This window comes from Pseudopodoces humilis, chromosome 3 (assembly GCF_049639895.1).
Source record: "Pseudopodoces humilis isolate 2021_Gansu_Grassland_sample_001 chromosome 3, ASM4963989v1, whole genome shotgun sequence".
Taxonomy (NCBI): Eukaryota; Metazoa; Chordata; class Aves; order Passeriformes; family Paridae; genus Pseudopodoces; species Pseudopodoces humilis.
Window position 1 is genome coordinate 10,681,408 of NC_142202.1, and position 23,157 is coordinate 10,704,564.

Here is a 23,157-nt window from a genome sequence, read left to right on the forward strand (position 1 = left end):
TCCCTCTGATGTTTTTCATGGCACAGCTGCTTCGGGTGGGAAGCAATGGCATTCTCTGCCCCCCTGGAAAAGCTGTGGTGTCCCCCTTGGCCAAGGAGGTGGTGCAGGATTCTCTGCTGAAGAGCTGGGAATCATTTTTGTTCGCTGCTTTTCTGGCAGGCCCCGCTGCATGGCAGATCCTTGTCCACTTGGAATATACCTTGGGCATTTTTATCTGGGTTTCTGGGAGCTGGGAAACATGTTTTTCTGCCTATTTCTAGGATTTTGACGTGCAGCTGTTTATTTGAGATGTAGAAATGGAAATCTCATCTTCACTAGTCACTCTGGAATTTTCCTCCAAAGATCAGTGAAAGCAATCATTAATATGGGGCATCATTTATAGCTCTGTGCAGAATAATCCTCCAGGCTCTCTGGCAGCTGTGAATTGGAAAACAATAAAGACCATTGGTAGAGGGTTCTATTTTTAAAAAAACAAATAAACAAAAACAAAAAACCCCACCCAAATACGTTCCTTGATACATTGTCTAGCTCTCAGAAAAGGAGGCAGCAAATTGAAAATGCCCCTCAGAAAATGCACGCAGCACCATTCCAAATTCTTAAGGGTTTGGGGTTTGTTTTTTTTCCATGCCCTGACATCTTCCCTGAGTAAAATTAATATAAAATTAGATAAAATTAGAGATAAAATTAGAGACTTTTGAGAAGGTTCTCCTGGGGGTACGGCAGCCGTGAAGCAATGTTCACTTCCAGGGAGGGCTCCAAGGCTGCTGCAGCTGCCCCTGGGCTCTGGTGAGCACATGAGCCCTGTGCACCCCGAGCTGGGGCTCGCCCTGGCCCTCCCAGTGCTGCCACACCTGGAGCTCTTCTGGAGCTTCATCCCCTGCTTGCTGCTGAGATCTTCCCTGCTCACTCTGGAAGAGAGCACGCTGCAGATCGCAGCAGGGGGAAAATTGACTGGATTGTGTGGGCTCACAGCCCCTCTCTTCAGCTTTGGTGGGGATCCCCACTCATTTTGCTGCACATGATGGTACCATATGAGTCTTTGGGTGCTCTTGCAGCTCCTGGCCCATCACACTCTGCTTGAGCCCTGCTGAGGTCAGGGTTTCATTTCACCTAAATAGCTTTAAAATGTGAACGCTGGTGAGAAAATAAAACTTAACTGTGTGTGGCTACTAGAGGATCCCTACCTGAGTGTAGTAAATAAATGTGCTCACGGTCAGTCCGACATCCTGATATTCAGTGGGAAACTGGATATCATGATGAGATGATGTGGATTATTGGTGTGATGAATGGCAGCAGGGGGGCTGCATTGCAGAGCCTTTGGAAGGGCGCCTCAGCCTGTCTCTGAATGGAGTCTCCAGCTGAGATTTCATTCTCCTCCTTGAAAGCATTAATAGCCCCACAACAGCACTTGTCCATGCTTGAAGGAAAAGCAAATGAGTGTCAGAGAGGAAGAGGGGCAAGACACAAAAGGCAGTTTATATTTCCTGGCTGCTTGTTTTGGTCAATTTGATTTCCTCTTACTACACTTCACTACGGTTTCCTTGAATCCTGAGAGTGTCTTTAGAACACTTCCTAAAAGCTGCTTTTATAGTACTGCAGTTGCCATCTTTCTGGAGCCAAAGGCAACTCCTGCTGGCCTTGCTTTTATCTCTCTCCCCCTCCCCAGCTTTGCACTGGGAGGACCCTCTGGGAAACCATTTTTCCCTTGGCTTCCCTCCTGCCTTCCTTCCATCCCAGGAATTCCCACCAGGCCCACACTAGGGAGAGACTCCAGAGCACGATACTGAGGTGCTTTTCCACTTCTTCGTGCTTTAAATGCTTCTAAGTCTTCTGGTATTAAATTGCCTTTCCCAGGAGCAGCAGGGGTTTTTTTTGTGGCATCACTCCACCTGCAGCCAGAGAACACAGCACAAGGAGCCAAGCACTTTGGACAGAGTTAAACTCTAGCTTTCCCCAGCAGCCCTGGCTCCCAAAGTCAAGCTCAGGATGGACAGAAAAGGAGAAACATCCCCTGCAAATCCCAGGCTGAGTATGAGGGGGCAAGTGTCTGTGTCCCAGCAAGCTTCATCATTTACCTACACAAGCTGGTAAGGAAGGCTACCAAAAATACTGCAGGGAGCCTGTCATCCTTGCAGCAGGGAGGCAAGGTCTGTGATGCAGAGTGCCTGGAGACATTTGTAGCTCAGAGGCCAGCAGTAAAGGAGGAGGAGGAGGGGAGGTATAGCTGTGGAATTTCTCAGGCCCCGTGGCTGCCCCTGCCATGGGTACCCAGGCCAGCCAGCTTTCCTCTTGCTGCCAGAGCTCCCAGCTCCCCAGCAGCTCCCAGGCACAGGAAAAGCCCTGCTGAGGGCACAGCCTGTGCAAAAGCAGGTTTGGCACTGGGAAAGAATGGAGCCCTTCCAGAGCAGATTAAATCTTTCAAGACTTTGAGCTGCCAGTTTGAAGAAGCCTACGCATTTTGCAAGTTTTTAGAGTCTTAGGACTTGGTCTAATTTAAGCAAATTGGCACATCCTGAGCACTAGAGAGAGATCCTTCTGCTAAGTTTCGTCCTCTGCAGCAAAGCATAAGGAAGAGAGAATTACTCAATATAGTGTTTGGGAAAAAAATGTTTGCATGGGCAGAGCAGCATTTTTTTTTTTTCCCAAAGCTGAGGCGGTGGGGCTTTTCATTACTCTCTCAGCAGTGGCCACTCTACATGGAAAGTTTCATTCTGAATGGCTAAAGTCTGGCAAAGCACCAAGCAGCTGAGACAGACTCTAAAATAGTGGAAAGTCATGGGCAAGCTTAACAACAGGCACTGCCTTTAACTCACAGCCCTGACTGCATCAGGCATCCGGATGAGCGTGTGTAAGATATGAGGATCTGCTGGAGAAACAGCATCTGGGAAGTTTTCCCTTTCCTTGTCTGAACTAAGGAGTGTAGAGGGATGGAAAGCAGCTTATGGGCTCTGGGGTTTGAGTGGGAATTTCCACTTCCACGTAACATCTGCAGTTCCCAGCACAAGAGAAATGTGCAGCTGGACCTGAGGCAGCCCTGGCGTGAGGTGGGGCTGGAGAAAGCCCTGTCTTGGTGTGCAGTCTGGTGGTGCTTGTCTTCTGACCTTTAATGGTGGATCTTGATGATCTTAGATGTCTTTTCCAGCCTAAATGATTCTGTGATCCTGTGACTGTCACAGGAACAAATCCAGCACACTTGTGTCCACGGGGCTCTGCATTTAGGATTTCTAAACTATTCCGTGTTTCTGCCAGACCTCTGATCTTACAGACAGACACTGGAGCTACTGAGCTGGCCAAAAAGGGTGTAATTTTTAGCCCCACACACAGCTGGATTTAGTTGGCTCCCACAGGGAAGTCTCCTCTGAGAACCTGAGCACACAGGTCCTGGCTGAGCCCATAGAGTTCTGTGTCCTGCTGCCACAATTGTCATTAATGGGGCTGAAACCTCTATGAGCAGGGACTTCTTTGTATTGCCATTTTTAAAAGCTCTTGGTCATTTTCACACAGGTACATGCAGACCAAAATATGGACATTTTCCCCTGGGAAGAGGGGAAGAGCTGCTGGCCAAGGCTGAGCCCATCACAGGCACCCTGCCCAGCAAAGCCATCACAAAGTGTTCAAGTTGCTCTTCCACTCTCACATTTCTCTTGGCCACTTGGTTCCTCTTATTTTAGCTTTGTTTGAACAATCTCCTTGGTAACTGGAGACAGAAGCAGGATTTTTTCATGCTCCTCTTCGGATTGGTTTCCTGCCTATCTCGGTACTGGGAGGGATCCTTGGCAAACCTGTGCTTGCTTTTTTGCTCCCACCACAGGCTTTAACCCCATAGATCACTGGGGACTTCAGGATACCTGGTGTCTCTTTCAAAGGGTTTTTGTGCACTGTTTCAGCTGAGATGGGAGTATTTCACAACTTATTGGCAGTAAACAGGCGGTGTGTCAGTGTGAATGGTGACTCTTGAGGTTGTCTACGTGGTCCTGACCTCCAGAGTGTCCAGCAACAGGGAAACTCCACTGGAATGGCCTTTGTCAGGATGCTGCAGCCACCAGAGTGGCAAAACCCTTCAGCAGGGGCAGGGAATGGCTCCTTGCTATGGCAGCACCCTCCACCCAGGCCCCACAGCCCTGCACACCCTCTAGCACCTGCCTGAGGACATTGGGGTGCTCCGTTCTTTTCGGAGCAGTTTCTGTGGAGTTTCTGTGGCAATTCCTAAAGACGTGGGGGTGTTTGAAAAGACTGGGGGAAAACCCCGTCTCAACTGACACCCTTTTCTCATCTGCCCTCTGGAGATGGAAGTCACTGAAAAGGAAGAGGGGGGAAAAAACAACAAAGCAAACAACTACCAAGTGTCTGAATGAAGGTTTGCTAGGCTGGAGACAAAGAGCCCCACTGCTGGCACTCAACCCATGCTTCTCCTTGGCCAGAGCCACCCCCAAAGGATGAAAATAGCAGTGTGAATGCATAAAGCAGCACCTTTAGTGCAGACTTGAGATTTTGGGGTCATCTGTTGATGGTTCAAAGAGTGTCCCTGCTTAAGGCAGCATTGTCCCAGCAGCAGCCCCTCTCTGGGGGTGGCTGAACACTTCACGGAGCATTGTCTGAGCTTGTGCCCTTATCCCTGGGTAGAAAGGATGCAGGATCTGCATCACCTCCCTCACAGGGCTTGCCTTGTGGCATAATGGCAGCATAGCAAGGCACTGGGGTGTAGATCTCAGCCTGGGTGATGGGCGCCAGAAATGAGCATACCTGAGGTTTCAAGCCTATATAATGACATCATTTCATGTGCTGGTACCCAGGCACTTCAGGTCTTTTATGCCATCAGGTAACCTCTGATACTGTCCCAGCAGGGGGAACTTGCCAAAGGGAGTCTTGGACCAGGGGTGAACTCTGCATCCAGTCACTTAAATTGCTAAAAAATTAATTAAAATTAATAAAAAATAATAAAAATTAAATTGCTATTCCATTTGAGCCTCCCTAGAACCCTGACAGAACATAACTTACAACTCTTTCTGATAAAAGTTCGTGTGAGTCTACTGTCCAAGTCTTGAAATCACTCCCTCACATCCTTCACTGGGCAGGGGATGATAAATGTAGTGATGGCCAAGTGTTTATTCCTGCCACACCATCAGGAGGCTTTGATCCTGCTGCTGGGTCACCACACCAAGAATTCCAGAGGAGTGTCTGGAAAAGCAGGGCCTGATCCTTGGGGCCAGCCATCAAATAAGAGGAGTCAGACTCATGCCTGGCTGAGCATGGAGCTAAAATGACAGTGGGTCCTGCTCTTGAAAGCAGACCTGCACGTTGTCTATTGATGTTTGCCCTTTGAATTTTTGTGGCATGCCCTCTGCTGTCACTGAGCATTCCTCCTCTTCTCCCTCTTTTCCCATGTACAGCTGCTTTTCCAGCAGCAGAGCTGGCTGTCAGCAGCCCTGACAGAATGGCAGGGCACAATCAAGACTCCTTGTCAAGTGTCTCCCCAAAAAAGAAGGGAAGTTCTCCCTCACCCTGAAACCCAGGGAAGCAGGAATTGAAATGTGCCTTCCCTGGGAGAGAAACACTGCCAGGATTGATACAAAGTCTTGCTGTCCTGGCGGTGCTGGAGCAGTTCATGCACAGCACATGTATTTTGGTCTTCCCTGAATTCTGATTCCTGATGCTGAAGCCATGCTGTTAGACATGAACCTATTCTTTCCAGTGGTCCCCACTGTTTAGTTTAGTCAGGTTTAACTCAGCAAAATGTGTTAAATGATTTACAAAACTGCAGATATGCTCTTTCTTGGCTAGCAGTTACTTGTTGAAATTCATTTTGTGGAGGCCAAAAGCCATTTAAGTAAGAGTGATGTCTTCTGTTTGAGGAGCATTGTTATGGCAACTATCCAGGTGCACACAGGAAAGAGCAACTCCTATTTATTTGAAATAGGTGAGAGCAGTTATTGTCATGAGGGGGAACCTGGCTGAAAAGGAAAGCTGGATGTGTGTTTGGGTGCAAGAAGCAGCCGTGTGCCAAGTTTCTGCCCCCTTATTTACCTGCCTTGCACTACCCACAGACCTGACTGCCCAGCCAGGTCAGTCAAGAGAAAATCCCAGAAAGGCAGACTTGGGGGGGAAATGCCAGATTTTGGCTCTTTACCCTGTAGGCTTAGAAGAGAGATTTGCAGGTTTTATACTGAGCAAGGATGTTGGGCTGGACTGAGCCTGGGGCTGTCAATCCTTTGCTTGCAGCACAGGCTGGATTTTTTCAGGACTAATGCAGTTTTCAGCTGGCATGGGCAAGGCTGTGCACAGCCAGGGGAGAAGTTATTTCTACCCTGTCAGCTTTCCTAGGCACCTTAAGTAATTGCTGCTGGGGGTGTTTTTGATCAAATTCACATCAAATGTGTTTTCCGTCCTAGTCATCAGTGGTATTGCACTCTTTGTGCAAGCTGTCCTTGGAGCTGCAGATGCTGATCTTGGTGGGTCTCTCCTGCTTGATCCCTCAGGGATCCTGCCTCCAGCAGGCACTCTGGGAACTTTAAGGACTGTGGACCATAATCACTAGACATGCAATGAGATTGGGAAAAAGCAGGAAAACAGTTTTGTCCTGGTGTCACCACATCCAGAGCCATGGAAGAGGAGGCCATAGCTGGGGGCTGTGGAAACATTTAACATCACCAAAGACTTGGGGCAGATCAAGAGAGTGCCGTTCACCTTGGCCCAGCTGGTCCCTTGCAAGATGTGCCACTGGCAGATGGATGAAGAAGTGCATTAGTCATAGCACAGAATTCACAGTCACATCAGAGCAAACATTGAGGATTCGCCAGAAAAACATTTCTGATCTGACAAATCCTTCTCAATATGGTCTTCCTAGGAGGAGAGTCAAGCAGCATTCAGTCTGGCATGTGAAATCATCTTACCTGGCAATCGTTGCTCCTAAAAAGTATTTTCTGAGACACTGAGCATCAGCTGTGCCTGCCATCTCCCAGCTATTCAAGCAGCAACAGCCCTCAGCCTTCCTGTCTCTGCAGACCACCTCTCATGCCTTGTGTTTCTGCAAGGCCAAAGAAGAGCAGGCTGGATCTTTTTCCAGGATTTTCCTGTTAGTGATGCTCTGGAGCAGGATGGTGTTATGTATTTGAGCCGTATGTTGTCATTTAAACTCAGCACATCCCCAGGCCAGGGGAGCAGTTGGTTTGTGCAGACATGGAAATGACAACACAGCCCTGCGGTCTGATTGATTCAGGAGGCCTTGGGGAAAGAGGTGGAGGGCATACAAGAAACTGAGAGCAGCCAGATGAATTTTGGCTCCAGAGGTGGGGGGAAGGTATAGAGGGGCCATTTCCACCTCCCCCTCCCCTTGTTTGCGGTGTCCAGGCTGGTGTGCTCAATCAGTTTTGGGAAGCATTGGACTGTGAAGCCCCATGCAAACCTGGGCTGCTGGACCAGCGAACCAAGCTGCCACATCAGATCAGCTCACATCCATACTTCCCAAAGCATGCGTCATGCTTCGTTTCAGGCAGGTTTTCCTTTTCCCTCCCTGTCATGTTTGCAGTGCGCTGCAGGCAAAATTTTCATTAAGTACAGACATTTCATGTCAGCAAGGCTTGGTTTGGCAAAGGATCCTGCATGGGTGACTCATGGGACATCTTACACAGATGGGAACCCATCAGCAGGGACAGAAACCCTGATGAACCCTCTCCTTGGTCAAAGACCACTGTTGAGCAGCTAAAAACATGTGTGGCACAAGGTCTTCTGCATAATTTGGCCCATTTTTGCCCCTCTTCTGTCCCTCAGGAAAGTTTGTCCCTGCACTGGCTGAGCAGGTGTCACACCTGTGTCCCTCACCACACACACACCCCCTGTGCCTGGGACAAACACCTCCACCCCAGACCTGGGTGTTTCTCTGTACCTGAGCCTGCCACCTCCTCACCATAAGGTGCAATTTGGCTGTCAGCTGGTGGAAGAAAAGCCCCATCACCTCCTTCTACTTCCCAGCAAAAAGCAACTTCCTTCCTCGAGTATCTGTCAGGAATTTGAGCAAGAAAGCTTTTCTTGGTGGTTGGTTCCAGCCATGCCCAGAGGTCTGGTCCAGACTCCTCTCTGTGACTGAGGCCCATTTATGTGGCCCTGCCCTCTGGCTCAGATGGTGCCCAGCTGTGATAATGATGGTGATGATGGTGATGATGGTGATGATGATGATGATGATGATGATGATGATGAGGATGATGAGGATGATGAGGATGATTTGGGAGTTTTCTTCTCCCTCCCAAAGCCCCTCTGAGCAGGCACTGCCCAGTGACCACAGGAGCTGTGCAAGGCTGGGAGCTTCCCAAGCCAGGTGCCCACCTCTCATGACAAGCTCTGACTTCAGCTAATTAAGTGACTGGCTGACAGGCAAACGTATGAGAAATCAATGTGGCAGGGTTCTGTGGGAGTCTGGGAGCGCTGGGACAGGCAGCACCGATGGATGTGGCTTTGCAATGTCACCTCCAGAATGTGTGTCCCTCGTGGCTGTTCCCTCGCTGTCATTGGTGGCCCTCTGGGTGGGAAGTGCTGGTCTGCTGGGACACCAGGGCTGGCAGCACAAGCCACTCCTGACTGCCCAGCCTGGATGTTGTAGCTGTGAACCTGCAGCTGAACACCCTCCAATCTACTCCTGTGCTCTGCTGGGCGATCAGTGGAAGCTGGAAGGGTGACAAGCTGTAGAAGTGCATCATTCCCTCTATGGATTCAGGAGGAAGTGACTGTGCAGACAGCAGCAGCGTGCTGTGTTCTCATGGGCATGCTTGTTCTGGGCTGCTCCAGCAGCTGGTTGTGTGTTTAGAGGTTATTGTTTTCCTGGCCCACTGGAGACACCATGACTGACTGTGTGCAGAACTTCTTGGCTATTCCAGCCCTGGCATGACTGGTTCTGAAAGAGAGCTGAGGAGGTGAGCCCTGGGCTTGTGACATCTCTGCTCATGGAGATCTGGCCCTGCCAATAAGTGCCCTGGATGATGTCTCCTGTCCTCCAGTGTGTCCTGCCTGAATCTTTCTAGAGCTGGCTGCTCATGCCCTCCAGGCTGCTGTGGTCCTTGCAATGCTGGTTGGTTATCTGAGCCAGGAGAGAGGTTTCTGCCATTTCATGGAACTAAGCAGTGCAGTGTGGACTGGGAATGGCAGGATTTTTGCAAATATACTCAGGATTTCCATATTTCCAGTTTCCACATTTCCAGTTGTGCCATGACTGTGCAGATATTTGGGTTCAAAACTAATGGAAAGGTCTCTGGAGGTCCTCACCAATCATTTCTGATGCCATTTGATCTCTTGAGGGAAAAGGCCAGTGCAGACAGGAGAGCTGAGAGCCCCAGATCCGTATATCTTTGCCCTGTGCTGCGCTCATCTTCTCTCTTGTGGGAAAAAAAAATACTCATAGAGAAATATTTCACTGTTGATCTCTGTCCTGCTCCTGTCACCCTGTGCCAGACTGTTCTAGCTTGTTACATTTGTACCTGTCCCTGCACACCCATGGGATTGCTCTCAGGGTGCCTGCCCCAGCTGGCATTTTGCTCTAAGCTTTGCTTCTCTTCTCATCCTGTTTTACCATTGTACCTTGGTGTAGCAGCTCCTCCCTAGAGCATCAGCAGCCAAGAGGACTTTTCCATGGGCTGTTGTAACTAAGGGTCATGTGTGGGAATGCTGTGTAAAAGACCTCTTCAGTTTGAATGAAACAGTGTGGTTTGAGGTGAAAAGTAAGCCCTGGTGGAGAGCATTGGACTTGGAGCAAGGGCAGAGCTTTGCATGATGCTTTCACAGTCACCATCCCTCTCCTGTTGCTGCTGGGTGTCTGCAAGAGGAGAAGAGCTGGAGCTGAAATTCTGCAAGACATGTTTAGTCTTTGATTTCCATGACACAGAGATGAGATGAAATTCATTCCCTCAGCAATTGCTTTGACTGCAGACTCAGGGAAGTGCAATTTCTGGTACAGAAGTGTGGATGGTTGGAGGGATCATGGATGCCCTCAGTCTTCATTCCAGAGCAGATCTCCTTAGCTCAGGTGAGATGGACCCAACACCAGTGCAAGGAAAACCCAGCAGCATCAGCCCTGGTTTGCTGCTAACTTTACCCCACGGTATCACTGGAGGAAGGAACAGGGAGGGGTGGCAAGACTGGTGGTTGATATCAGCACAGGGCCTCTATCCCCATGATTCTTCAGAAATTGTTCTTTCCCACCTGCAGCGTGACTGAGGGTGAAAAGAGGAAAGAAATAATCCAGCTATTCCAAGGGCTGTGATGTTGTGTGCTCATGGGATCTTGAGTGGTTGGCTTAAATACCCAGCTCCTGTGGACATTAAGTTATGGCAAAAACACCACTGCCAGCCCCAAATCAAAGCTGATTCTTGGCCTCTGTCTAGAAGGAAATACTTGGAAATACCTTGGAAATACCTTGGCAATATCTTGGAAATACCCTCTATATTGACCCCAGATTCCCATGAGGTGAAGAAAATGTGTAATGGTTTAGAGGTTGCTTGATCTTCTGCTTTAATGCTTTGGGTTTTCTCCCTCTGTCTTGTGGATTTGGGACTCCTGGATCCTGACCCTGCAGCGATGCAGCGTGAGGAGCTTCTGGGTGCTAATAAGCGTCCCTTTGGTTTTCTCTCATGCAGTGTCACAGCTTGTTCTGAAGGAGCCCCTGAGCCACAGGAGAGAGAGGTCTCAAATGCAAATTTCAGATGGTGCTTGTGCTGTGGGGACATTGGTATCCCCATCCCGCTGTGTCCAGCTGGGAAAGCCCGGGGGCAGGGAGCTCAGATGCTGCAGGCAGCGCTGTGTGAGCCTCGGGCAGCTCGTCCTGGCTCTGCCCACGCTGCTCCTCATTCCCACCACCTCCTGCAATGCAAGGGAAGCCCGTGGGGGCCCGATGCTGCACACATCCTCACAGCCACAGCACATCTCTGCCTGGGAGAGGAGTGAGAAGCAGGGACCGCATCAAAGGGTCCAGCAGGAGCAGGGACAGGACATCAGTGCCTGTCCTAGATTGCTGCAGACAGCAGTCCTTGCTCTGAGGCAGGATAAATGGTGCCTGGCCCTCCTCCTTTGCACTGACCAAGCCCTGCCAGGTGTGTGCAGGACCCTGGGAAGGGGCTCTGTAGCAGGCAGAAGGCTGTGATGGAGATCAGGCATGCTCCAGGAATAGCCTGTGTTATTTCCACATCCTTGCTGTTTCTCAAACACCATCAGGAGGTAATCCTTTCCTCCAGGATTGCAGTCTCATCCCAGGGACAAATTTGCCTCAGCAATTTCTGCTGATTGGAAATTCACCCAGAGAGCAGACTTGCCATTTGTTCTGCCTACCCATTTTCCCAGCAGCCTTGTGCAGCAGAAGCAGCAGCAGCAGCGCACAAGTCTGCCCAGCACAGGGCACTTGCTCACTTGGAAAACTGCATAACACCACCACCTCCTGGCAGTGGCACTTAAAGCCCCGTTATTCTGCTTGATTCAGTGAAGTCCTCTTGGTGTCGTATCTAAGCACCGGAAATTTATTTTTTCCTTTAATTGGCACACGGATTTCTTTTTGCGAGGGAGAATTATTCTGTGGGGCTTTGAGGAGTGCCACACATGGCAAGCCAGGGTACACCCACAGGAACTTTATGTCTTGATGTCTCTGCTGCCCTCAGAATTTAAGAAGGACCTCTCTTAATTAACTTTCCTGAGGGGATTTTTCCTACGTGAGGCCAGGATGCCCTGTACATTTTAATGGGACCTGTCAGGAAAATTATTGATTTTGTTAGTAATGTTTCTGAAATTGTGCCATTCTGGTAATTCTGTCAGGATCTCTTTGAAAGCTTAACTGAGAGCATTTTTATATCCTTCATTAGTTTTTTAATACATGATAATTTCCCCTAACTCATCAACGCAAAGCAAGATCAGCTGCCTGCTTGGAAACCATTTTTCCTATGTACAAACCCATTGCAGCAATAATTACAAACTGAACAAATTATTACAGATATTCATTATAAAATACAATTACCCTGAGCTGCATTGTTACACTTTTCACAGCCATCGCTTGCTCTTGAGTAAATGGTTTCATTAAAAGCATGAAGGGCAAACTTAATACACTTCTGACTCACAGCAAACAGCACAAGAAATCATCCTGGCTGTTCCTCCAAGTGCTGGAGGTGTTTACCCTGAATGAGTAGAAAATGTTGACTCTGCTGCCAAAGACTTGTCAGCTTAACGGAGGGGCTCTGGGTGGCCAGTGCAGATGTGCAAGGAGAGGAGAAAGCCAGAAATCACGGCAGTGTGGCCTCAATTTCACTCCCCTAGAGCGTGGCTTTCGTCCATGTTTATGGGTTTTCAGTGCTGGGACCTGCCAGGAGCAGCAGAACCTCCTCCATCATCTCTTGGAGCAGCCTTGGGGCTGCCTCAGCTTGTGCTGGGTGCTCGTGGAAAGCGCAGAGGAGCCAGGGGTGGGACATGAAACATTTCTTTGAAGGACAGGGCATTCAGGCTTGGGCAGGGAGGGAGCAGTGGGAAAGCTGGTTCAAGTAAAAGCATTCACAGGAGGGGAGTGGGGGGAAAGCAAACCCAGCCAGAAGGCTGGCAGCAAGCACAGGACTACAATCACCGCCTTGCCTTTTCATTTTGTTCTGTTACTCCCTCTTACTTCTTGTCTGGATCACGATGAGAGCCAGGAGGAGGTCCTGTCCCCACAGCAGTGCCATGACAGTGAACTGGGCTTCCAGGGAGGAGCAGAGCCCGCTGGATTTCTGTCTCTGCTGTCTTTGCAATGACTTTGCACTGTAGGAAGGGCCACAGTAGCACAGGTCCAGCACCCCATGTTTGTACCCCACGTTTGGTCACCTTCTGGTGAGCAGCTTCCAGCCAGGTGTTTCAGTGAGTCCCTGAAAAGAGCTGAAAAACTTCTGTGCTAACGTTTCTCCCCTGGAAGAGCAATTTTCACTTTATTGGGTGGCTCAAGGAACAAATCTCTCTCCTGGTAGCCACAGCCGCCTGTGAGGCTTTCATCTTCTGTGGCATGTGCTTGTGGCTGTGCTCTGGGCGGTGACTCTGCCTTTGGACCTGTCCTGATGATGTTCCAGGGGTAAATTCAGCAACCCCTGGGTCATGTGAGAGGGAATTGCTGCTCAGCTCTCTAATGGGAGAGAACTAAACCTTGAAGGCTTGAGAAAGGATGTGCTGCTTGTAAAGTAAAATTTAAGAAGTGAAATCTCACCATCAGTGAAGCTTTCCATGTGCCTGCCCTAACCAGATAGGCCATTTTTCCTTTGCATTCCCTTCACAGAAAAAGTCCTAACTCCAACATCCCTTTCAGGCTTGTAAATTAGAGCCTCCAAAGCCCAAACTAAGCAGCTGATCATGATACTGTTCATGAATCTGCCGAGCCTGGGGAGACAGAGCCTCTTCCATGCCCGAGCTTGAGCAGTGCACCATGCTTCCAGGGGCTTGCTCTGTGCTGGTTCCCAGTGCTTGTGCCCATGCAATGTGTGCAAGCTGTCAAGGGGCTGTTCCCTACCACAGGTTTTTGGAAAGGGACATGTCTTGCCAAGATACCTCTGGAGGAGGCTGGCCCAGGCTGTCATGCCCAGCCATGGCCTCTGGCCATGCCAGGGAGGATGGCACCTGCAGGCTGCTGGTGCTGTGTGGTCCGTGCCCATCCTGAGGCAAGCTTGGCCCTTTGGCTCCTGTCCTTTGCTTTTGACTGTGCTGTCCCTCCAGCCTGGGCCACCAAAACCACTGTTTTCTGTCCACAGCCCCCTCTCCCTGCTCTTCCCACCCTCCTCCTCTACCTTCTTCTCCTTCTCCTGTTCTGCTCCCTGTTTCTCCTCCTCCTTTTCCCCCCTTACTCTTGAATCTCTATTTCTTCTTCTCTGTTCCAGCAAAACGATATCAATCAAGGTGATAGATGATGAGGAGTATGAGAAAAACAAGACCTTCTACCTAGAGATCGGGGAGCCCCGGCTGGTGGAGATGAGTGAGAAGAAAGGTGGGGGATGTGCTCCGGGGCTGAGCCCAGCCTGTGTGTCCCTGTCTGGCTCACTCATGTCTGGCACCTGCAACACCGAGCTCACATCCCCGGCGCCTATGGAAAAGGGCAGGAGCAAGGCCATTCCCCGTCCCCCCCGAGCACAGCCTCTCCCCAGACCACCTGGGCCAGGTGGTGAGGATGCTCCTGCCCTTCCCCATAGGCCCCAGGGGGGATGTGCAGCCCCTTTCCCCCACCCAACCATCTCTGTCACCACAGCACCCGGGCGGACGTGACCTGCATGTGTGTGCGACGCCAATCATGTGTTTGCCTTTGTCTTGTGTTCCCACAGGAAATTCATTACCCTTAGAGTACTTGACCGTGAGGAGTATGAGAAAGAGTGCAGTTTCTTCCTTGTGCTTGGGGATCCGGTGTGGCTACGACGAGGAGTGAAAGGTGTGAGAGTAAAACCAGACCAGCTCTCGAGACGCTGCCGCTTTCTCTGTGTCTCCCTACTCTCACACTCCTTTCTCCTCGCACTTTGGCTCCTGGCCGTTTTGCCCTCCCTCCTTTGAAGCTTGGCCGCTGCACCTTTTTTGCTCTGTTTCCTTTCCTCTTTGGTTTGGAGAGGACTCCACCCCACTCAGGGAGCGAGGATGCTCCTGGGATCACCCCGGGCAGGGGACGGGGAGCGTCACCAGCCCCCAGAGACATTTCGGGAGTGCTGCCCTGCTGCTGCACCTTCGTTTAATCAAAGAGAACGTCCAGCCTCGACAAGTGAAAAGGGCAACGCTGCATCATTTTTATCCAAAGATAAAACTGCTTTCACTTGAAATAAAATGCATGGCCAGAGCAGTAATTTTAGCCTTTTTATACTGGCACTAGGATCTGAAAATAGACAAAAATCACAGCCCGAGTAGATAATACCATGAGATGCAATCAGTTTAGGTAAATCAGGTTATGCTCAAATGAAGTTTCATGGCTCTGCATTGGATAATAGCTTCTCACAGGAACAATAAAAACAATTTCCTCTTTCATCACATTTCTAAACCAAATGCCAAACTTCCCAAAAAGACAGAGTTCACCTATTTTCCCATGCATTTATTTTTCTGCTAGAAAATTAAGTGAGGATTAATGGCAGCAGCTGGTTCTGTGCACTACTGGTGGCTGAGCAAGAAGCAGTTTTAGAGTTATTTAAGAGATGGACCATTATTAAAGCCTTTGCTGAAGATTTGGTCTGTCTGCCTTGGAGCTGCTTTCTAGTTTCTGGGACATCAGCTCTCCCTCCAGCAGGCATTAGGCTGTAATATTTATTTGAGGGCTCTCAGTGGTCCCCACACTGAGTGGGGACTGCTGTCAGCTGGGTCGTCCCCTCCATCAGCTTCCCTGCTGGTTTACGTCACTACCTAACAAAAGCTGGGCTTAAAAATCAGACACTGGCATGACTCAGGCACTGCAGGTGGGCTCTGTGTCATTAAATGGTGCTGGTGGCATCTGTGGAGCATGGACAGGATAAAGTTACACATGGATGACTCAACTCAGCAGCTCCATCCCTGCTCACAGGGGCCAGTGTGGGCTCAGCCTTGCAAGTCCAGCAGCAGCAAACATGCTTTCCAGATCCAAGGTTTAAAAATTGTGGTCCCAGCTCTGGAGATCCCAGCTGAATTTTTTTATCTAAAAATAAATGGAAAAGGAAAAGGAAAAAAAGAAAAAAAATCTCATCTTCCTGGTCACAAAGATAACTGGGGGAACCTGAGAGAAGTTCAGGCTTGTCAGCTCACTAGGTGGAAAGCAAGACAAAATTTTAAGAGACTATTTAAATCAGCTATTTGCTGCTTTGGCCATGCAGTTTTTAATAATATTTTCTTTTAAACTTGTTTCTTTGTACTTGGTCTGGTACAAGAAGCAGCGAGGCAAGAGGAGCAGTGTGCTCAGAGAGACGAGGGCGTCTCTGAAATGTCACCCCTGGGCTGTGGTGGGGCCCAAGATCCACCAGGGCACTAAGGGAGAGGCTTTTTCTTTCATTTTGGAGATCTAAAATGCTGAGCAACAAGACCCTTGAGCCAAGCCTTGCCACTGACTTTTCTTCTCTCATTGTCTATGCCAAAAGTGCAGCTGCCTCTGGAGCCATTGCTCCCCATCAGGCAACTGGAGGAGGTCAGAGCCAGTAGCTGCTGCACATGGGACATCTTGTGTCCCCCCCGGGGCAGAACTGCCTCTGAGACCAATGGAAGATCTTGCACATACAATTCAAAGGGGAAAAATGAATTTTTTTGAGTGTGTCTTTTAATCCCATATCCACCCCATGTTTGCAACGGTTTTTATTTTAAATCCACAATCCCATGAAACATTTCTGTTTAGTGTCTTTCTCTTAACACTAATGGTATCCTACAGCTTTACAGATCTGAAATCTCTGCCCTGGGATCTGGTGTCTTTCTGTGGATATCCCTTTTGATTTCATTATTCATTTACTTTTCTTCTTCTGTGTTTGTCTCTGTCTCCTTCACAGCCCTGTTGTTGAATGAGCTTGGTAAGCGCGCATTCATTTTTCCTTTCCATGTTTCTGGTTTGCGTATTTTTGGAAGACAATCGATTTCTTTGCTTGATGTTTTTCTTTGCTCACAGCATTCTCTTATAGGGTGGTCAGCACTGTCTAAGTAAGCTCAGGTACCTAATGCCCCATCTTTCCTTAGAGTAGAGCCCCAAAGTCACCAATATTAAGAGGTGGTGCAAGGAGCAGTTTTGGGGGGCGGTGCTGTTACAGCCAGAGTGAACCTGCCAGCACCCCGAGATACAAACCTGTGCCGCACAAATTAACCCATCACCTCTAAACTGGTGTGGCAGAAACAGCATTTCCTGACTTAGGGATGCTTGTGGCTGGACAGGAAGGCTGGCCAACCCTTTTTGAAGAGACAGTACAAACTTTGCCTCCTGTCTTGGCTAGCCTTTGAGTTTCCTTGCTGGCCACCTCCAGGATAGGGCAGCTGGGGAGGGAAGCAAAGCCACACTCGTTCCCCAAAGCACGGGCAGCCCCAGGGCAGACTTTACCCCTTCCACAGCTTATATTGGACACCAAGGGGTGGCAGCTTGCAGATGTGGGTTGAAAAGCCTGTGTTCAGGTCTCCCCACACTATCCCTGGGGTGTGTGTCGGGGAGCAGGCCCCATGTCCACAGTGGGGCAGGGAAGGACCATCATGTTTGTGTTGATGTGCAAATGCTAATCCTCATTTATTCTCTCTCCCCCTTTTTCTCATTTTTGGTTTCATCTAGGCGGCTTCACCATCACAGGTACGGATTTCTACTCTTCCCCTGTCCCCCTGTTCCTTTCTGTTAATGGCCATATGCTCACCCTGCTCTTTCCTCTTGGTTTCCTCTTTGCTTTTGTTCTGTCCTGGAGGGAAACTCTGGAATGGTAAGAAGGCGCCGAGCCGCGGCCTCCCCGCCCCGGCCGGTCCCACTAACACCGTGTCCCCTCACAGAGTGCTCTGCCTGCCACACACGCTTAACCCCACCTCGGGGAGGGTGACCTGTCACCCCCAAAGTGACAAGCAACCCCACTCCGTGTCTTGGAGCAGGGTGGGCTTCTCCATTTGATGCGGTTGTCCCCTCCCTGCGCACAGGGCTCTCCCCTCCCTCCCTCCCCGGGCCTGAGCCGGGTGCCCGAGCGCTGTGGGGGACGCAGGACCCCACGGCTGCTTCGGATGTGCAGCCCCTTCCCTTCCCACCAGCGAGACCCAGCAGCAGGGCTGGCTCATCTGTCATGAGATGCCAAGCCTCCCTCGTTCAGCTGAACAGCACAGGATGAGAACGTCCTGGGTCCCACACGTTGCAGAGCCGCCCCTCGGGAGCCCTGGAAACATAATTCAGATTTAGAAGGCTCTGGCTCCAAGGTGGATCTCTTTGGCCTGCAGGAGGAAAAGGGCTTTCCCTCAACTCAGTGCCACCTGAGCAGACAAGGGGCAGCCAGCAAGGGAGCAGCACTAACCCCGTGTGACATAAGAATGGAGTTCACTAACCGCACGGGGACAGCTTGTACAGTGCGTGCAGTCCCCCCTGCTGATCTCCTGCTGATCACTTTAATAGGCAAACCTGTCTTCAGGAAGGTCCAGGCTAGAGATCATCCTCTTCCTTGCACCGTGGTCTCCATCCAAGGTACCTGTGGTGTGGCACCATGTCAGCCTCACGTGGACTGACGGGGGTGTTTGCCTACTGACAGATAACTCCAGTCCTTTTTAGCCCTGATGTTCTTCTGCCCACCCATCCCTCAGGTGGACTGGAAGGGAGCTCAGCGGGCTCTGCACAAGGGACAGTGACAAAGGGCGTGCTGCCTGCAGTGCCCGTGCCCCAGAGGTTGCACAGATGACAGTGGGGGTGCAGACCTGCTTCACTGATCTCATAGTCCCTCTGCTGCCTCCTCTTTTAGGGTTTGGAGCCAGGCATTGGCCTGTGGATGGCTTCTTACATCTGTGCTATTTCCTCCAGCCCTGCCATCGCAGCAGGTGTTGGCTGCCAGCCCCCTCTCCAAGGCAAAGCCCTGCTCAGAAGGAGGCAGAGCCAGGATTCCATATGTGTCTCAGCCCTGGGGCTGCTGGCAGTGCTCTCCTGCTGTAACAGGCTGGTGGAACTGTGTCGCCCTGAAAACTCAGTTTCTGAGCTTGCTAACATAGTTTTCTAAGGACTTTCCCAGGACAGTAACTGTAAACATAGATATGTGTACATTCTTTCTGTTACACGTCTTCTGATGGGCATTTCTCATGGCCAGTGCAGTGAGAAAGTGTTATCCTGACCATCCAATCCCTGGCCATGGTAAGAAGCCTATAAATCCTGGGAGGAAAAATAAACTCTGCTCTTTCTTTACCACACCTCAACCTGTGTTCGCGTGATCTATTGATCTTCAGCGGTAACAGAACTGCCCTGATCGTACCTCAGCTCAGACCTGGAGTGCTGGGGAATGGAGCAGCCCCAGTGCTGACCCTTCCCCTTCCCAGCATCCCTGTGGGAGAGGCAGCAATTACCAAGCAATAAGCTATTCCCCAGCCCCAGGATGAGCAGGACTCCTCCTGTGGCTGGATGAGTTGCAGACCTCTTGGTAGCATTTCATGAAACTATCCTGTCTGTTGCTCCATGAACTCTTTCTCCACTGTTCTGTCACTCACGCTCCCACCTGGAGGCCTCCTGACCTCCCCCTCTGACAGGAAGCCAGACCCAGGGTGACCAGCTGGGCCTGGTTCACCCACGGGCTCTTTGCCTTGCAGAGGAGAATGAAGAAAAGCAGCCACTGACCAGCAAGGAGGAAGAAGAGCGTCGGATCGCAGAGATGGGGCGCCCAGTCTTGGGGGAGCACACCAAACTCGAGATCATCATTGAGGAATCCTATGAGTTCAAGGTACTGTTCACATCCTGCATCCCTGTTCTTCTTCCCCCCTGCCTGGGGACCCTCCTTTTGGGTTTGCGCAGCACTGGGAGCACAAGTTGATGGTATGACAGTGCACGGAATCACACACAAAAGAGGACCTGGGATCCCAAATGCCGCAGGTTGCTTTAAAAACATGACCCTGTTCTCACAGTGAGTTCTACACGCTGGTCCTACTTACAGGGAGCCTTGAGTGAGCCCCAAGCCTGGCACTCCCAGTGCAAAGGGCTGATAACCCCAAATGCAAGTAATGGTCGTGCAGCTCAGCTGCCATGCGTGCATGTGCCAGGCTGAGAGCTGAAAACTGGTCATTTCATCATCTTTTCCATTTCTCTGTAGTATGAAAACATAACAGGCCACCCTTACTGTGGCTCTGAGATGGCTCAAACTCCCATCCATGAGCAGGTTTCCAGAGGACTTTTTTTAGCAGCAGCAAAGGGACTTGCAAGTACTTCCATTTGGGTTTGCTGCTGGGGCTCTTGAGCTTAAAATCTGCTGAGCTTGTTCCATAAACACATGGCCACAAGCACTGGCACTGGTGGGCTTTAGCCCATTCTCCCCAGCCCCTAATTCTCTGCTCTGCACCTCCATCCACAGAACACGGTGGACAAGCTCATCAAGAAGACGAACCTGGCCCTGGTGGTTGGCACCAACAGCTGGAGGGAGCAGTTCATTGAGGCCATTACTGTCAGCGCGGGTGAGTTCGGGCCACGGCTCCAGGTGAATTACGACCGCCCTCGCTCTCGGCTCGGCTTGGCTGTATCAGTAACACAGACTGTAGTGGAGCAGCAGGAGGCAAAACAGGTGGCAGAGTTATTTACAGTGTCTGCATAAATAAGACAGCTGATTAAACCCTTTTGTGAGGGCACCTTGTCTCATGTGTAGGAAACCTTCTGCGTGAAGTGTGTTTGTAGCACCAGGCAGAGCAACACCTTGGCTGGTAGCAGACGGCAGAAGGGGGGAAAAAGTCAGTTCAGTGGGAGAGATCTGGGAGGTGAGCACAGTGTGGAAATTCAGAGTGGCATAAATGATGCTGGTGTGAAGCAATAGTGATCCCCTTCCCTGGTTCTCCCTGTACCTCTGCCGTGAGGACAACGCAGTAGTGAGGGTGCAAACCCTGAAGGCAGTCACTCTCTGTGAGCCAAAATTTGCCCTTGTCACGCCCTGCTTTCTGGAACCCCTGCTGCCCCAGCCAGCTGTGCCTGGAGGATTATGGCTCAGCAGCCCAATAGCTGCAGCAGCACATGGTATCTGTGGTTGAACCAGATCCTGTGTGATCTTACCTTCCCTCCCTTGGAGAACTGCCTTTCCCTCAAATGCCCTGTTGTACCATTCTCACAGGTGCCAGTGCCACGTTTACCAGCATGCCCAATACAGGATAGATTATTGTTCCAATACATCTGGAAGAAGAAAGAAAGAAGGTCTCCTCCAGATGTTAACAGCTGGAAACACTATTACTTATTGGCTGGCTGTTACAACCTCACAGCCCAGCCTGGGCTGTGTGTGCACACATCAGGGTAAAAATCAACCAGCTTAAATTAAATCCCTGGGGAAGGCAATTGCCTCTCATCTGGCTAATTGTGCACTGAAATGCATGGGGGAGCGCTCAGCTTCCTACCTCTAACTCTGCTCTACAAGGTAACCTCTGCCCAGCACCAGGTAATTAAAAATGATGGCAGTACCATTTACCCTCTGCCTCTGGAAAACAAGGGCAGGACGCTGTGCAGCAGCTTCCTCCTCGGATTGTGATCCCTCCTCTTGTAGCACAGCTCTTCCCAGAGCCTCCAGGCAAGAGCCTCCCATTATTCTGGATTCAGCATGAACTTATCGTGCAAGACAATCTTTGCTGCAGGTTTTGTAGCTAATAATGGCTAAGCTAATCTATGCCAGAACTAATTATGTAATTGCATCCTATGTTAAAGCAAAGATAGTCACTGATGGTTGGATCCCTTTTCTGTGGCGCATGTAAAGACTGCAGTTACATGGAAACCCTGTTGCCCCCCTGTCCTGAGTATACAGCCATGATCAGAGCTAACAGATGATTAATAAGTGTTTAATAAATAGGATGTATTTTGGTGGACATACTGTCCCTTGCAGTTGTGGATCAGTAGTTTGTCTCTGCACTCTGGTGGTACCCAGGTTTTAGCTCCTCAAGCTTTGTGCCAGTTAAGTTAAAGTGCCTTTAACACTGGAGGATGGGTTTGAATTTTTCCCCCACAGCTCACCCTGGATAGCAGGTGAAAGTCACCTGTCACCACTTCAAAATGTGACATCCCAGCTGAGAAAAGAAGCATCAAACCCCCATTTCCCACCCAATGATCAACTCAGGGCTGTGTTTGCAGGGGGGTGGAGCAATGTCTGTGGACGGGCAGTGCAGGTGCAGACAGGGCTGTGCCACATTGTGCTGTGACATTCTGGGCTGTCCAGAGCCTGTCACTCAGCTCCTTTAGTCTGCACCCAAAACATGTGAAGTTTCTTCCACAGCAAAAGCATTCTGGGGCTTGCAGGCCTGTTTCTGCATGCCCCCCTGGGTCACCATCCAATGCCACTCTGTGTTTCAAGTCACCTCCACAAGATCTGGCCAGCTCTTCAGAAGACAGACCCCATGGCTGCCTAACAAAATGATAGACAGATCCGGATGAGTGTTACGACAGTGGCATTCATGTTGATTTTTCAGTCTGTTTCATCATCTCCATAAAGATTCAGGTCCATAGCACTCCTGATGCCACCCCGAGCTTGGCAGAGAACTGAAATACCTGAAATGCAGAATTACAGCATGAGCACAGCATGGTGTATCCTGCCATTAGCAGCCTTTGCATGCTGAGGAAAAACACAGGCTAACACAGGCTTTCCAGGCTGGAAAACTGTTCCTTATCTTCACAACAATGCACAGGAATAGATATTTATATCTGCCAAAATAATAACGCTGATTAGCTAAGTTTCTGCCATAGTAAGTTTAAAGCTCCAAAGCTTGTCTCTTCCCATTGCTAAGGAGCTTCTTCCAACAGCCATGCAGGGAGACCTGGTGGTCCACATCCTTGGTGGGGGAAAAAAAAGGCATCAAAGACCTGGAAAATCACCAGGTAAAATGCAAGGGATGTCTTTTACACGACTTACAGTGGCCTTGGAATCCTGAACCTTCATGACTTAGAAACTCATCCTTGTTTTTTAAGGGCAGCAGGAAAGCTCCCACTGACTTAGTTGGAAAAGTGTCACCTCCCCTTCAAGTCTGGGAGTGGTTCCAGTGTGAGCAGGAGGAGTTTTTGACTGTGCCACAGCAGTGACCTTGTGCACTGTGCCAGGCTGGGGAAGCCCCACATTTGCCACGCAGCCTGCCCAGGGCACAGGCTGGCCAGCAGGCTCTCCAGACAGCTCCTCAGAGCTGCAGGAATCAGCAAGGAGTCTCCAGCCCCAGTGGGCTCCCTGGTGGGGTCAGCCCCACACCGTGGGGACCCCCTGTAGGCTGGATGCCAAGTGGTTTTGCAGAGACAGGTGAGGTGCCAATGCCTGGAGCAGGAAGGGGAGTTCCTGCTGACCTAGGAGAGACCAGACTTCAAGGAATGGGCAACCAGAGCTTATAGGGAAGCATGTGAAGGGGCAGAGAAATGCAGCAGGGAAGGACAGCCAGCAGTGATTTGAGCAGGGAGGCTTTAGGGCAGGCAGAAATCCATTACTTGATCCCAGTTTGCAGCAAAGGTAAGGTGAATTGCCAGAGCAGCTCAGCAACCATCACAGCCAGCTGCCTTTCCAGAGGGCTGGAAGCAACTGCAGGCACTTGTGGAAAGCAGCTCAGAGCAGCTCAAAA

General features: G+C 50.3%; 1 protein-coding gene across 8 annotated transcripts in view; it reads left to right on the forward strand.

The window, feature by feature from the left end:
• Window positions 1–23,157, forward strand: part of SLC8A1 (solute carrier family 8 member A1) — a 131,476-nt gene that overhangs the window by 93,463 nt on the left and 14,856 nt on the right. For 3 of the 8 annotated variants that reach the window (XM_088052551.1, XM_088052553.1, XM_088052552.1), the window contains 7 exons: window positions 13,854–13,960; window positions 16,449–16,469; window positions 17,210–17,227; window positions 17,337–17,351; window positions 18,023–18,091; window positions 19,195–19,325; window positions 19,950–20,049. In XM_088052551.1, coding sequence (XP_087908677.1) covers window positions 13,854–13,960; window positions 16,449–16,469; window positions 17,210–17,227; window positions 17,337–17,351; window positions 18,023–18,091; window positions 19,195–19,325; window positions 19,950–20,049 — 461 coding nt within the window. Of the gene's footprint in view, window positions 1–13,853; window positions 13,961–14,291; window positions 14,396–16,448; window positions 16,470–17,209; window positions 17,228–17,336; window positions 17,352–18,022; window positions 18,092–19,194; window positions 19,326–19,949; window positions 20,050–23,157 lie in introns of all 8 variants that reach the window. The other 5 variants (XM_088052554.1, XM_088052555.1, XM_088052556.1 and 2 more) reach the window with 5 other exon arrangements.